The 13,944-nt window shown below is 36.5% G+C and overlaps 2 protein-coding genes across 2 annotated transcripts; one reads left to right on the top strand and one right to left on the bottom strand.

Moving 5' to 3' along the window:
• Nucleotides 1-6,754: 6,754 nt before the first annotated feature.
• LOC142522002 (miraculin-like) lies at nt 6,755-7,288 on the bottom strand. Its single transcript, XM_075625180.1, has one exon. The coding sequence runs from the start codon at nt 7,286-7,288 to the stop codon at nt 6,755-6,757; it is 534 nt and encodes a 177-aa protein (XP_075481295.1).
• A 2,581-nt stretch (nt 7,289-9,869) lies between these two features.
• Nucleotides 9,870-13,432, top strand: LOC142522001 (uncharacterized). The gene is given in 4 exon segments (XM_075625178.1): nt 9,870-10,511; nt 10,606-11,269; nt 11,450-11,848; nt 11,850-13,432. Coding segments are annotated over 4 exon segments (3,042 nt in total). The 5' UTR covers nt 9,870-10,009; the 3' UTR covers nt 13,327-13,432.
• The last annotated feature ends 512 nt before the right edge of the window (nt 13,433-13,944 follow it).

The raw sequence follows: 13,944 nt of genomic DNA, 5'->3' as shown, positions 1-13,944 counted from the left end.
TATTATATTTCATTCACAGTTTCAATCATCTCGAATACTTTCTATAATGATTAAATAGTTTGGCATTGGAAAATTTTCCATAAATATTGTAATGATGTCAGTCCATTAGAAACTATTGTGTATGATTTTTATGGTTTGGTATTTCCTCGTGGATTGGAAGATGTATTCTTTATTTATGGAATATTATTCTTCTATTTCTCACTATTAATTTATAATTTTTACAATGTCAATAATAAAAATTAGAAACTAGTGTAATATATTAGTATTTTTAGTGTAAAGGGCAAAAAATGTAACTTGGCTAATAAAGGACCATCCTATGCAATGTCAAGTACTGCTATGTATCTTAATTCTAGCCAAATCGGAATTTTTCTACAGTTAAAGCAAAATATATCATATGGTACATTTTCCTTAAAATTTTGACTATTTGACTCGGTTTTGCTAAATTATGCCATCTCTCATATTTATTCCTAAATTATCTTATTAAGGTCAATAAATTTTCGAATTATCAATTTTGCATTCGTTCGGCCGAATTTAAACTTTTTTTTTTGAAATAAAATGTTGAACCTTATAATAAAATCTTAATATTTTTTATTTCATTGTTCAAACCATAAGTAGCTACTTTTAACCACAAGGGCATGTTTGATGACATAAAATGAGACGAGAATGAACTGAACATTCTTAACTTCATGATGATATTCTTTCACTTGAATCATCAACGAGAATCACATAAACTATCAAGATACAAGATGTGACACTAATAACTATAATCATAGGAAAGAATCCCTTGTTCAAGAATTTCCAAAAGATGAATAATTTATTTGTTCATATGCTAATGCACAATGATACTCTCATATAAATATTTTACATTTAACCAAGTGATTTTCAGTTTTAAATATTTTAAAGTTAACCAAGTGATTTCAGTTACACAATTTATCGTTAAACTCATTGGATTACTGTCTATTCATTCAGACCATGCTCCATAGGCTTTAGCTGCTCGAGTTCAGGAGGTGCGGGAAAGGTTTGCTAGATCAACAGTATCTTCTCCTGAATCATACTCTGTTCTCTCCATTGAAGGAAAATTAACAGATATTGAACATTTGGGGAAGACTCACGAGTTACTGATTAAGGAGACAAAATACAGTGTCACTGATGGCCAAACAAATTTTGAGAAATTCAGAACCGAGGATTCTTGGCCAAATGGAGCTTATTCAGAATGATCTTGTCTTCTTAGGAAAACCCTTTATGCAATTCATTTGAAATTTGATTTGACTCTCAAACTGCTGTGGTTATAAATCAGAATAAACTTGCAGACAATTAGAAAAAAAATCACCAAGAACACTCGGAGAAAATTGATAATGTGCAGGCTTCTTTCACTGTCCAGATTTCAGAATTATCTAAATATATGTAAGGAGGTTGATGCCAAAAAAAGAGAAAGAACGGAGAATTCAAATGCCAGACAAGGTGAAGAAGAAAGGGTGCCTACTAAAGCTAGGGATATTCATACTAAACCCGAACCCGAACCCGAACCTTTCCATTATATTAATTTCAGCTTGAACTGTATCTATTTGATTTCAGATGATTCATAAAGTGAATTTGAATTCTATATTGTGTTGAATTTTGACATCAAAAACGGAGAGATTATTGATTATTTACAAGTTTTATTACAACCTTTAAAAAATATGAAAGTAATAAAATTCAGCAAATATGAAGTTGAGAAGCGCATATTTAAGAAGACCCCTACTAGCGCACATTCCAGCAAACCCTCGTGCACATTTCAGATATGTTACAAGTTATTAAGGGTTTACCGAATTCAGAAAGTCCGTCTTTATTGTTTTATCAGAATATCTATACGGCCTAATGAATCCTGTCGTCGGTGGTCGTATCAACTCTAATTTGTTTCATTAAGTGGTGAAATCATATTATCAACAAATCCGAGTTTCAGAGAATGTTAACGATATACAAAACAAAAAAACATCCCTGCTATTGAATGTTAGTGCTACAGAAATTTATTACTACGTAATATTTTTGGAACAAGACGAATGATATGTAACATCTTGTACTATATAGGTTATGTGTATGGTACGACTGAGTTATAGTCGTTCAAATATGAACATTCCAAATAATCAAATTAAGGCCTAAAAAACTTTCTTTACATCATCTACTATCTTTTATCTATCTTATCTGAGATTCAAAAGCTTTACCGAAAACTCTCAAACATACGAATAAAGACATATATGATCTATAAAACATATGTTCTGAAGTATTACTCAAAAATTTTCAAATTTCATATTTTATTTCATTGAGTTTGTAACTAAGAGAAATAGTCTTTTTCAGAATATTTATTAGTTAATAAAAGTTGTTGATAAGAGTTTCAGTAAGCAGTGTGTAAGTCCTATTAAAGTTTGTGTTTACCAAGTGTTGAAAAAGTGGATTCCTATGGAAACATAAAAATGAGAGAGGTAGGAGACATCCATATTAGAGTAGGTGTCCGACAAGCCAACTTGTGGCTTGGGCTTTATTGACTCTAATGTAAAACAATCTTTATTTTAATAATATTTTACGATTTTATTCGATTATGGCATTATACTTTATCTGTATACCCATGCAAGCTGCATAGATAAAGTCCTTGAATATACAATAGGTATCACGAGGTCTGCGTCGCAACGTAAGATCATGAAACTCATTAGGAAGTGTATCGTATATTCAAAACAGGTTCCTAGTCGAATCAGCCGCCTAAAACAAGGATAAAGGTCGCTCGAGCTTGAGACTAGCATCTGTGGTGTAAGCGCCATGTTTCATTGGCAAGGGCATGGAGATGTCCATTCACACAGATGGGTGATCATGTGATGATGCACTGAACAACCCTCCCTCGGACTATCCAAGTGGTTCCCACTTATCGAGTGGAATAGTCCGCAGTTATGGTTGTACACCATTAGTCCTTTGACCCGGGACAATGTAGGGGCTATACGTACTAGCATGCACTTTGATCCGTTTATCGACTCCATCGAGGGTCATCAGGTGGCGAGGTTGGGTGTAGTTTCGAAATATGTAGGAGCAAATGCATTGTAGTTGGGGATTCACCGTTCGCCTACGGGTGAAGGTATCCTATGTGATCTGATGAGTTAATAGGGCAAGGAGTCTCTGGCCAGAGCAAGAAATGTGTTTTAGGGAAAGGTGTTTTCCTAGTTGCACATACCATGCCACTATTAGTACTCAAAGATAAATCGCATTGTTATCGAATTCATATGCAACCCTCGATATACCAATGGTTGCATATTCGATCGGGATATATGTGTTGAAGGGACCGTACTGTACGCTAACCATGACTAAAGGTTCTTGCAGACACTATCAGTGATACCTAGGGGATCATGGGGCGATGCTACTAGACGCTTTACCATGATCCGATGGGTGCAATCAGAAATGAGTCCTGATATTCTTGATCAAGGTGTTGATGAAAAGAATGAGGCTAACTAGGGTAAGCTCGAATAAGAATAAATGTTATTCTGAATCACATGGAGATGTGAACCCACGGCTAGCTGTATCAATGAACCATTGAGGATCACACAAGTATCAGATTCTGTGTTCCCGTTGAGATAGTCAAATTTCAAGGAGTTGGAATTTGACGACTATAGTTTGATGGAGATCAAACAGAAAGCTTATAAAAGAGTTTATGAGCTGATTCCATAGGATGGAAGAACTGGAAGTTAGCATGATTGCTAAATAAGGAAGTAGAACGGAACTGCCTGTTTTGTGAAGGAGTTCACTAAAATTGGCAGCTGCCATATATAGTAACTGTCATATATGGTAAGTTCTAAATTTAGTAAATGAAAATTTTGATCTTCGAAATTTTTTATTTTCATTATATGAACAAGATTTGTATCTTTGGTACATCGGCACTTTCGGATCGTCGATCGAGGTTATAATGAGTGCGGAATCATTTTTTGTGAATTTGGAATTTACTAATTAAATGATTGTGTTAGTAGTGGTGATTACTAACATGCACAAATTCTCATATATGTTCTAAAGAGGTCTAGAATTAAATTAACCAAGAATTTAATTTATAAATTAAATAATGGTTATTTAATTTAATGTACATATATATTTTATATGATGATATAAAATATGTGTATATGATATTATTATATCATGTATTATTAAAAGTTAATAAATACATTATATATTAATTATATGAGAGTTTTAATATAATGAAGTTATTAGAGTCCTTGTGGGAGAGGGACTCCTAATTGGATTAGGAGTCTCACTCTATATACACACCACTAGGACTCATAATAACCTAACCTAATTTTTGCACACAAAAGATTTTCTCATTTCCTTGATTGAAAAATTCCCACGGCCATGTGTAGATTGGAAGCAAAAGTCGTGTAATTATTTCGGATTAATGACCTCATTAGCTTCAATAATAATTGATTAAGAATCAATTAATTTCCCACCCATGAATTGAGACTCTCGGCCAATTTGAAAAGATTTGGGAAAAATTGGGCCATGATGGTTCCTTCCACTATCGCGCCGTCGTCGATGCACTGTCTCCGGATTTTGGAAATTCGGAGGCCGCAATCTCAACGCACAAATCGCTTGTGATTTCTAGTGCAATCCAAGCGAAAAATATAGCTTTCGATCGTGGACCTAATTAGGCGATCAAAGGAGAAGAGCCGTTCGTAGAAAATTACAAGAAGGGCTATATCCGCCTCAAATCGGAATAGTTTGGAGTCCAGTGTTTAGAATGCAAAGGTATAATTCTAAACGCCCTTTGAATGTTTTAAACACACGACGCCCAAGAACAAAATTTTTAAACTTCCGCTTCGTCTTGGGTGCGAGAATACGATATGTCCCAACAATCCATACTTTAAACTTCCACAAACAACCTGTTTGTTATTTATTTTCAGCTGCTTCGCTCATTTACGACAGGTGGTTTACTAAATTTAATTTGGTTCATTAATTCCGGTTGGACACTTTCCCCACTGATTCTTTATTAGAACCTAGAAGATTGAGATCTATTTTCGACTGTTAACACCAATTGAGATCATTGGTATTTTAAAAAATAAGAAAATTTTGTGAGTTATTTATTCACCATCGATCCTAACATGTTGACATGACATTGATAAATACTAACGTGACATTGAAAATTGCTGATTTATCACATGTCACGTTCCCAATTGGACCAAAATAGCTGGAAATAAAAAGATAGTAAACCAAAACCAAACTTTGAAAGCTTAATGAAACAAAACAAAAAATTAGACAAGTTAGGGGAAACAAAAAAATCCTTTTCCAAATAGGTTGGCGATTTAATTTTCCAGTGATTTAATATGAAAGTGATAATGACCGGCTGAATCGGGTAAAAACTTGGTGGACGATTTCACCTGGTCAGGTTGATGAGCTAGAGATGGTTGTCTGGGCACCTGGACCTGCACTCTCAAGAAAGAAAGAACGTTAATGGGCGCCGGAAGATTCTTCCGTGTGACCACTCCGACGCTCAAGTCAGTTCACGATTATGGAGAGAGTTTTGTAATAAATGTTGTAGGCAATATGTAAAAAAAATGAATGAGAGTTTTTAATGCTAAACTAATCTGATATCTATAATAAGAAAATCAATGATGATCTTGTTTTCAGTGTCCAACCACTACTCATGAGGATCTGGCTACCCATGCTTTCTACTTTTACTGACACTGCTGGGTCTGACAACTTATGCTTGTTTTGATTGAGTTTGGTCACTTTTTACACACTAAAAGATTGCTTAATGATGACCAATCCATGATGCCCCATACTATGACTTAAATTATGTTTCATGTACTGGAATGCTCAAATTTTATCCTCCCGGGTAGGGGTGGGAAAAAATACCGAAATACCCAAAAACCGTACCGAAAAAAATACCGAACTTACCGAAAAAATCGGTATACCGAAAATTTACCGTACCAAAAATTTCGGTATCGGTATCGGTATGAAATATTTTTTTTTTCGGTATTTCGGTATATACCGAAATACCGAAAATAATTTTTTTTATTATTATTTTTTAAATTTAAGTTCGGTATACCGAAAAAATTGTCGGTATACCAATATTTCGGTATACTGACAATTTTTTCGGTATACCGACAAAATTTTCGGTGTCGGTACGGTACCGGTATTAACTTTTTTCATACCGAAAATTCGCTATACCGAATGTACAGTATATCGAATTTTCGGTATCGGTATCGGTATGAAAAAATTCCATACCGATATTTTCGGTACGGTATACCGTACCGTACCCACCCCTACTCCCGGGCTCCCAAACGGAAATGCCCTGGCTACTCAAGCTTCTTGGCTGCCCGGGTAATCTGCTTGTAATTTCCAGGGAGCTCTTAGCTATCTGGCTCAAAACCGGCGATGATCCGGGAGAATATAGTATATATCCCTAGGAATCAGAAAGAAACACATTTAAAATTTTGAATACATCCACGATCTGTTATAGATGACCAAATTGTGAATATATTATGCACACACATGCTGAAGCTCAGAGATTTTATGATAAGAATCACCGAACACCTTATTTATTCGTTATCAAACACTGGATCCATATATATATAATTCACTGTACTATCTTCGTGTCTATATAAATAAGTGATATTACATTAGTGGAACATATCAAAACACAAACACACACACACACAGATATATATATATAAAAGATATTTATATATATATATCTTCAGAGTTTGTTGGATCCGCATGGATGTGCCTTATGAAACCGAACCCAGAGAGGCTAATCAGACAAAAACAAACGCAGGAATCCAAACCCGGGTTGGTCGAAAGCCCCCACATCTCTGCACGTCACATTAACGAGGTCGCACACAGAAGGGCAGTAAATTAGCTTGTAAGAATAATCAGAAGGAAGTTTCTCAATCTGGAACCAGTTGGTAATAGTCCCACACCCGGGGTTCCCTTCAACCCCGCCTGCTGTTATAAAGTGTTGTCCAGTGGCCTCGTCGGTCGTATTCACTTGAAGCACACCCGATGATGATGAGCCGCAGTCGAAAAAATATTCGAACTTGATGTTTAAATCCTTATTCGCAGAGATCCAGCCTCCGTCTTCGGGTCTGGCAGGGTTGAAGATCACTGCTCGACTCGGCAAATCATCAAATGGCTGTTGGACAGCGTAACAGGTTGCGTTGACTTCGTAAGCATAAAAGCCGCCGCCGCCGCCGCCGCCGCTTTGAACCGGCAGAATGTAGTAAGGGGTGTCTGCCAGGAGATGTTCCATGCCCGTGTCGTACAACTCATAATCTGCACCGATCATATTGTACTTAGTACAGCTGTGTAAGAATATTATCAGGGAGATTAAAGAGATTAGATTTTTCATGGTGATTAATAGCTCATTCATGACGCCAAGAAAAGGAAGGATTAGTAATGTGAATTTATGGTTTCCAATTTCATAAATGACAATAACAATGGCATTATTTCTTTGGCAAAAACTTGTGTCACATCTCGTACTTTGTGAGATAGATCTGTTATTTGGGTCATCCATGAAAAATTATTACTTTTTATGCTAAGAATATTACTTTTATTGTGAATATCGGTAGGGTTGACCCGTCTCACAGATAAAAATTCGTGAGACCGTCTCAAAAGAGACCTACTCTATTTTTTTATGTCATGGATGATTTGTATTCGAAATTATTGATTACAATCCAAACTCCAATATTTTTAATTTTTTTCCTGAGCTAAATCGAGACATTAATTATTTTATTCAATAATTTGTGAGTTTTAATATTGTATTAAAATGATATAATTATGTATTAAAATGTTATTTCTAATCTTTATTTTTGGGCAATATATATATAGTTGAATAGCTCATAAGTATGTTCGAGTATTTTGTGTTGAGCTGGAATTCGAGACGAATTTGAGTAAAAAATATTTAACTATTCGAGTTTCGTTTGGAGTCATATTTTTTTTTTTATATTCGACACAATTCGTAAATTCAAAAATTGTCAATTATAAAAATTAAAGCCGTGCAATTTTGCAGTCCCACTTTGAGAGAGAATCTCTCCCTTCTCACTAAAATGATAAGGAGTGGCGCGATTTTGCTCTTGATTCCTGTTTGAATCTCGTTCCTTGCTACTGTTTATTCTCCTTACTGCTGGTTAGATCTACGGTACTGTTACCATTTCTCTAAGTATTTTGTTCTATCGGTGGGCGATTCTCTCTCTTCGATTGTATCTCTTGCGCACTAGGATTCATCGATTGTGAGATTTTCAGTTGCTGGTCTAGTGCGTTCAATTTGTCTGCTGTTAGTGACGATTACTCACCTCATCCTACTCAGCTGTGTGGGATTACATGATTATAGTAGTTACAGACAACTCTTTGCGATTGAAATCGCATCTTGCCACTCACTGCCGCCTAAGTGTTTATGAAATTGTCTCTATGAGTACTTCGGGCACTAAGACTGATGGTAATGATGTGCAGCTGAACAGTAATGCTACGCCTATTGAGTTGCTTAAGAGCAAAGTATTGATGATCAGACCAAGCTTGGGCATAATGATGATTGCAATGTCAATGTGAATCAAGACGCAGCCACTAATGCAGCTCACTATCGGCCCATCTCGCAGAAGGGCACTGCTGGTGGTGATTTCAGAAAACCCCGAGCATCTTATGCCAGTTTATTCAAGAATAACAGGATGGCTAAGGTTAATTATAAGCTGGACTTCATGGAAACAGGTACTTCTAAACTGAAATTTGGATTGGATGTTATTGATTCAATTGAGAAAACCTATGGCATGTGCTTACTGGGATACGTCATTAGTGGTAAACCACCTACTGCTGCATTATTTGATTTGGTCAGGAGATGGGGAAAAGATATACACTTCCAAACACATTATAGTGGATGGATTGTATTCACCTTTCCTAGCGAAGAAGCTAAAGAGAGAGTATTGAATGGTGGATCTTATATGGTTTTTGGGTTTCACTTATTCCTCAAAGAAATGCCGAGATGCTTCCGATCTAGGGAAGATGATATGAATTCAATACCATTTTGGGTTCAAATACATGGATTACCACCAGATTGTTGGAATTATCACATTTTGAGTATGTTGGCTTCTAGGGTTGGCAATCCAATTCATATGGATATGCTTACTCATTATAGGAAACGTGTCAAATATGCTAGAGTGTTGATTGAGGTTGATACTACGAAGCCTAGAGTCACAGAGTTTGAGGTTGAACTACCAATTGGTGATGTCAATATAAAATTTGAGTATGAACAGGAGCTACCAATCTGTGATATTTGCCATCGTGTTGGTCATATTACTAGCAACTGCAACAGAAACATGAATCCCAAGGGCACGGGTAGGGAAGCTACTGAGGAGAACATTGTTAAGAACAATAAGCGCAGCAGATCTGGTAGCATAGTCTGGAGAGTGAGCAACTCCAGGGGGCGCTCTCGTGTGGGCAGAAGTTACAAGCATGCTCCTCCCCGTCATGTTTCTAAAAATCAGAACGTTAATGAAGGTACCAACCAACCAACTGTCCATCATGTTGGCAATCATAGTGGGCAGAAAGAATTTGTTGATGACCCTGTCAAGGGTGCAGAAAGTACAGCTCAAGATCTTCCCAATAAAGATACAAATGGTAAAATTGATAAAGGAAAGGCCCCTATGCACAATGATGATCCTGTCAAGGGTGCAGAAAGTACAGCTCAAATTCTTCCCAACAAAGATACAAATGGTAAAACTGATAAAGGTAAGGCCCCTATGCACAAACCAGCTACTGGAAATGATAGTGCTCGAGCAGATGTTGATGATGGTTATGAAGTGGTTTCGAACAAGAAGAATAACAAAAAGAATAAGAAGAAAGGGAGTAACACAATTAATGAACAACAAGAGATGATGAAACAAAGGGCAGCGTTCTTCGAAGATATGGAAGACAGAAACTCCTGTGATACGGAATATGTCAACAATGAAAACAAGAATGCTAGGTATTTTGGGAATCAAGAAAAGGGGCGGCAACCCGAAATTGCCTCTAAGTTTTAATGAAGCTAGCATGTTGGAACATTAGATGTTTTCACAAACCTCTAAAACAGAGGAGTGTGCAAGCTATACTGGCCACTCACAAACTTGATATTTTTGGGATTTTGGAGTCTAAATTTCAGGAAAAAGACCTACTGAATTTCATAAGGATTCGATGCTCAGGTATGAATTATGCTCATAATTTCTCTACTAACAACAAGGGTAGAATTTTTGTTCTTTGGAACCCACTCAAAGTTCGTGTTAATATCTTGGGAACAACGGCTCAATGCATCCATGTCAATGTTATTTGTTTAGTTACTAATAACAAGTTTTGTGCATCATTTGTGTATGGGTTTAATACGATTGTGCAGAGACGAGATCTTTGGGCTGATTTGCAATTATTTGGTAGTACATATGACTCTCCGTGGATTTTGATGGGAGATTTCAATAATGTATTATCACAAAATGAGAAAAAAGGTGGACTGCCAGTCAAAAATTATGAAAACAAAAGATTTTGTGGATTGTGTATCATCTTTGGATTTGGTTGATCTTCAGTCTACAGGTTGCTTCTTCACTTGGTTAAGCCACTCTGTCTGTAGTAAGCTGGATCGTGTGTTAGTGAATCAAGCTTGGCTCTCTTCAAATTTTGATGGGTTATCAGATTTTCTAGCTCCGGGTTGTACATCAGATCATGCTCTTGCTATCATTTCGGTACTAGAACAAAAGAAACAAAGTCCTAAGCCATTCAAGTTCTTCAACATGTGGACACTTTGTGATGATTTCCACATCCTGATCTCATCTAAATGGAATTTTTGTGGGCATGGTACAACTCAATACATGCTAAAACAGAAATTTGCTGCACTAAAGAAGCCTCTTCAGAACCTTAACAGATACAATTTCAGCAACATCTCGGCACGTGCTACTGCTATGAAAACTAAGCTGGAAAATTTGCAATTGAATTTATTGAAAGATGGGGTCATGGCAGCTGATTATGTTGAAATAAAAAGACGCACTGAGAAGATGTTAGAGGCTGAAAGAATGTTCATATCTCAAAAAGCGAAAATCAATTACTTGAAACAGGGGGATCGCTGCACTAAATTTTTCCATGATTTGATAAAAAGAAACAACAAAAGGAATGCAATCTTGACAGTTACAAGAGAAGATGGCAGCATATGCTCTGACACGGAAGGGGTAGCCAAATGTTTTGTGGAACATTACAAGGGTTTGTTGGGAACCAATATGGACAGAGACATTCTCGATGATGGCATGTTCGAAGAGGGACAGTTTGTTAGCGAAAATGAATGAGATGGGCTCACTAAGCAAGTTACGGTTGCTGAAATTGAGCTAGCTTTGCATGATATAGATGATGATAAAGCACCGGGGCTGGATGGGTTTGGAGCTAAATTCTTCAAAAGTTGCTGGAATATAATTAAAGATGATGTGTGCAAAGCCGTTTTTTAATTTTTCACAAATGGGAAACTACTCAAACAGTGGAACCATTCTATCATCGCCCTTGTGCCAAAGAAAGCTGTTTCGAGTACAGTCAAAGACTATCAGTCTATCTCTTGTTGTACGGTATTTTTCAAAGTCATTTCAAAGATAATTGTTAATAGGTTGACTGTTTGTTTGGGTGATCTTGTAGATGGGGCACAAGCTGCGTTCATCCAGGGGCGATCTATTGTTGATAATATCCATCTAGCCCAAGAGTTGATGCGCAAATACGCACGCAAGCGTGGATCTCCGAGGTGTATTCTCAAGATTGACTTGGAAAAGGTTTATGACACAGTTGACTGGGGTTTCCTACACGATGTTTTGTTATCTTTGAAGTTCCCTTGCAGATTTGTTGATTGGATTATGGAGTGCGTCAACGACGTCGTATTCTATTGTGATTAATGGGCACTATCATGGGCACTTCCAAGGTAGGCGTGGACTTCGACAAGGTGACCCATTATCTCCTCTTCTGTTTACTTTATGTATTGAAGTTCTGTCTAGAATGCTGAAACGAATGTCTCGGTCCACAAGCTTCACCTTTCATCCAAAATGTGACAACCTAAGATTAACTCATTTAGCATATGCTGATGATTTGCTTTTATTCTCGTATGGGGATAGACATAGTGTATCGATGATTATGCAATGCCTACATCAGTTTGGTAACATGGCTGGTCTTCGCATGAATTCCTTGAAATCTAACATCTTTATGGCTAGCATTGATGAGTATAACAAGCAAGATATCTTGAACATCACGGGCTTCTCGATTGGGACACTACCTTTCCGATATCTTGGGATACCAATTGCGGCGAAGAGATTATGTGCAGCAGACTATACTGATCTTATTGACAACATAACTAGGAAGGTGAATTCATGGCCAAGAAACTCATTATCTTATGCAGGGAAAATTGAGTTGATCAGATCGGTTAATGAAGGTATTGAATGCTTTTGGCTGTCCATTTTACCTATCCGAAGTTGTGTGATAAATTCTATACACTCTATTTGTCGCAAATTTGTTTGGCCCACAAAACATCCGCCCATTGCATGGTCTATGTTATGTAAGCCACTCGAGGATGGGGGATTGGGTTTGAAAGATTTGAAGGCTTGGAACCGTGCATTGATTGCTAAAACATTGTGGAACATCCATTCGGAGAAGCAGAGTTTGTGGATTAGATGGGTTAATCATGTTTACAGTTGTTTCGGTGGTGTGTGGAATTGGAGTTTGAAGCATGATGACTCACCATTAATCAAGAACATTTTGAGCATTAGAAATGACATCGTTAGAATTGAGGGTGGCAAAGATGCTGCCATTGCTCGACTTCGAAGTTGGTTTGGTCAAAGTGGGGGCCTCCCAAGAGCATATCACTACTTTGTGCGCTCAAAAGGTGTATGGCCGTGGAAACCACTGTTGGCTAAGAGTTGCATCCTACCGAAACATCGATTTGTTCTTTGGTTGGTTGCCCACTCGAAGCTTATGACACGGGATAGAATGGGCTTTCTTCCAGATCGTAGCTGTGTTCTTTGCAAGGATGATCTTGAAATGGTACATTACTTATTCTTCTCTTGCAAAATTTCGAAGATTATTTGGAATAATGTGCGCAATTGGCTTGACATGAGGAAGAACATGGCAACTCCGAATTCAATACTTACAGCCTTCCGAAACAACTACAAAGGGACATCCACTTTAGCGAAGATGAGAATCACAGCACTATCTGCAACAGTTTACCAGGTTTGGAATCTTCGGAACAGGGTAATTTTCGACAATGAGACGCCTAATGTTGATGTCATTTTCATGAAGATTAAGATTCATACATACCATTGTGTTCCACAAGCGACAAATGTGTTGATGTAGTTTGATATATGTGTTAGTGGTTCTGATGGATGTATGGTATGTTTGTGATTGGTATTTAGTCTATCTCCTGGGGATACCCAGTGTATTTGTATTACTAACTTTTTACCTATTTTAATGGATTCAATTCATTAAAAAAAAATTGTCAATTATAATATTGCCACTGGTTGAAATGTCTTTTCAAGATCATTTACAAAAGTAAAATAGAATAGAGGCATGTTTTATGTTGAAACTTTTTTCTTCTTTGTGATGTCAATCTTAATACCCTAAAATATAATATGGAAAAAAAATTATATTATAGTAATTAAATAATAGTATGAGACAAATGACTGGAGCAGGTCATAATAATTCAATTATAAAATTGTTTAATCTATATTTAAATATCCGCTAAATAACTTTTTAGGAAAAAGCTAAAAAATTGCGTGCCTTCACTATCATTTGAAAGAACAAGTCCATAACATATTATAATTATTGGCTCCATAATGCATTAGTCGATTAATGACAAGTTGCATTTGTGTAAAAATTTATTTTATTAAGATATAATACTGATAGATTAGTAATTATATAAGATTTAGTGAGATAGTTTGAACTTTTAGATAAATTAGAGATGATTTGGAGAAA

This window comes from Primulina tabacum, chromosome 13, assembly GCF_025594145.1.
Source record: "Primulina tabacum isolate GXHZ01 chromosome 13, ASM2559414v2, whole genome shotgun sequence".
NCBI classification, from domain to species: domain Eukaryota; kingdom Viridiplantae; phylum Streptophyta; class Magnoliopsida; order Lamiales; family Gesneriaceae; genus Primulina; species Primulina tabacum.
This window is presented reverse-complemented; position numbering and strand designations above follow the sequence as displayed.

Excerpts from the sequence above, each read along its gene's own strand:
- LOC142522002 (XM_075625180.1), bottom strand. The coding sequence starts at position 7,288 with ATGATCGGTGCAGATTATGAGTTGTACGACACGGGCATGGAACATCTC.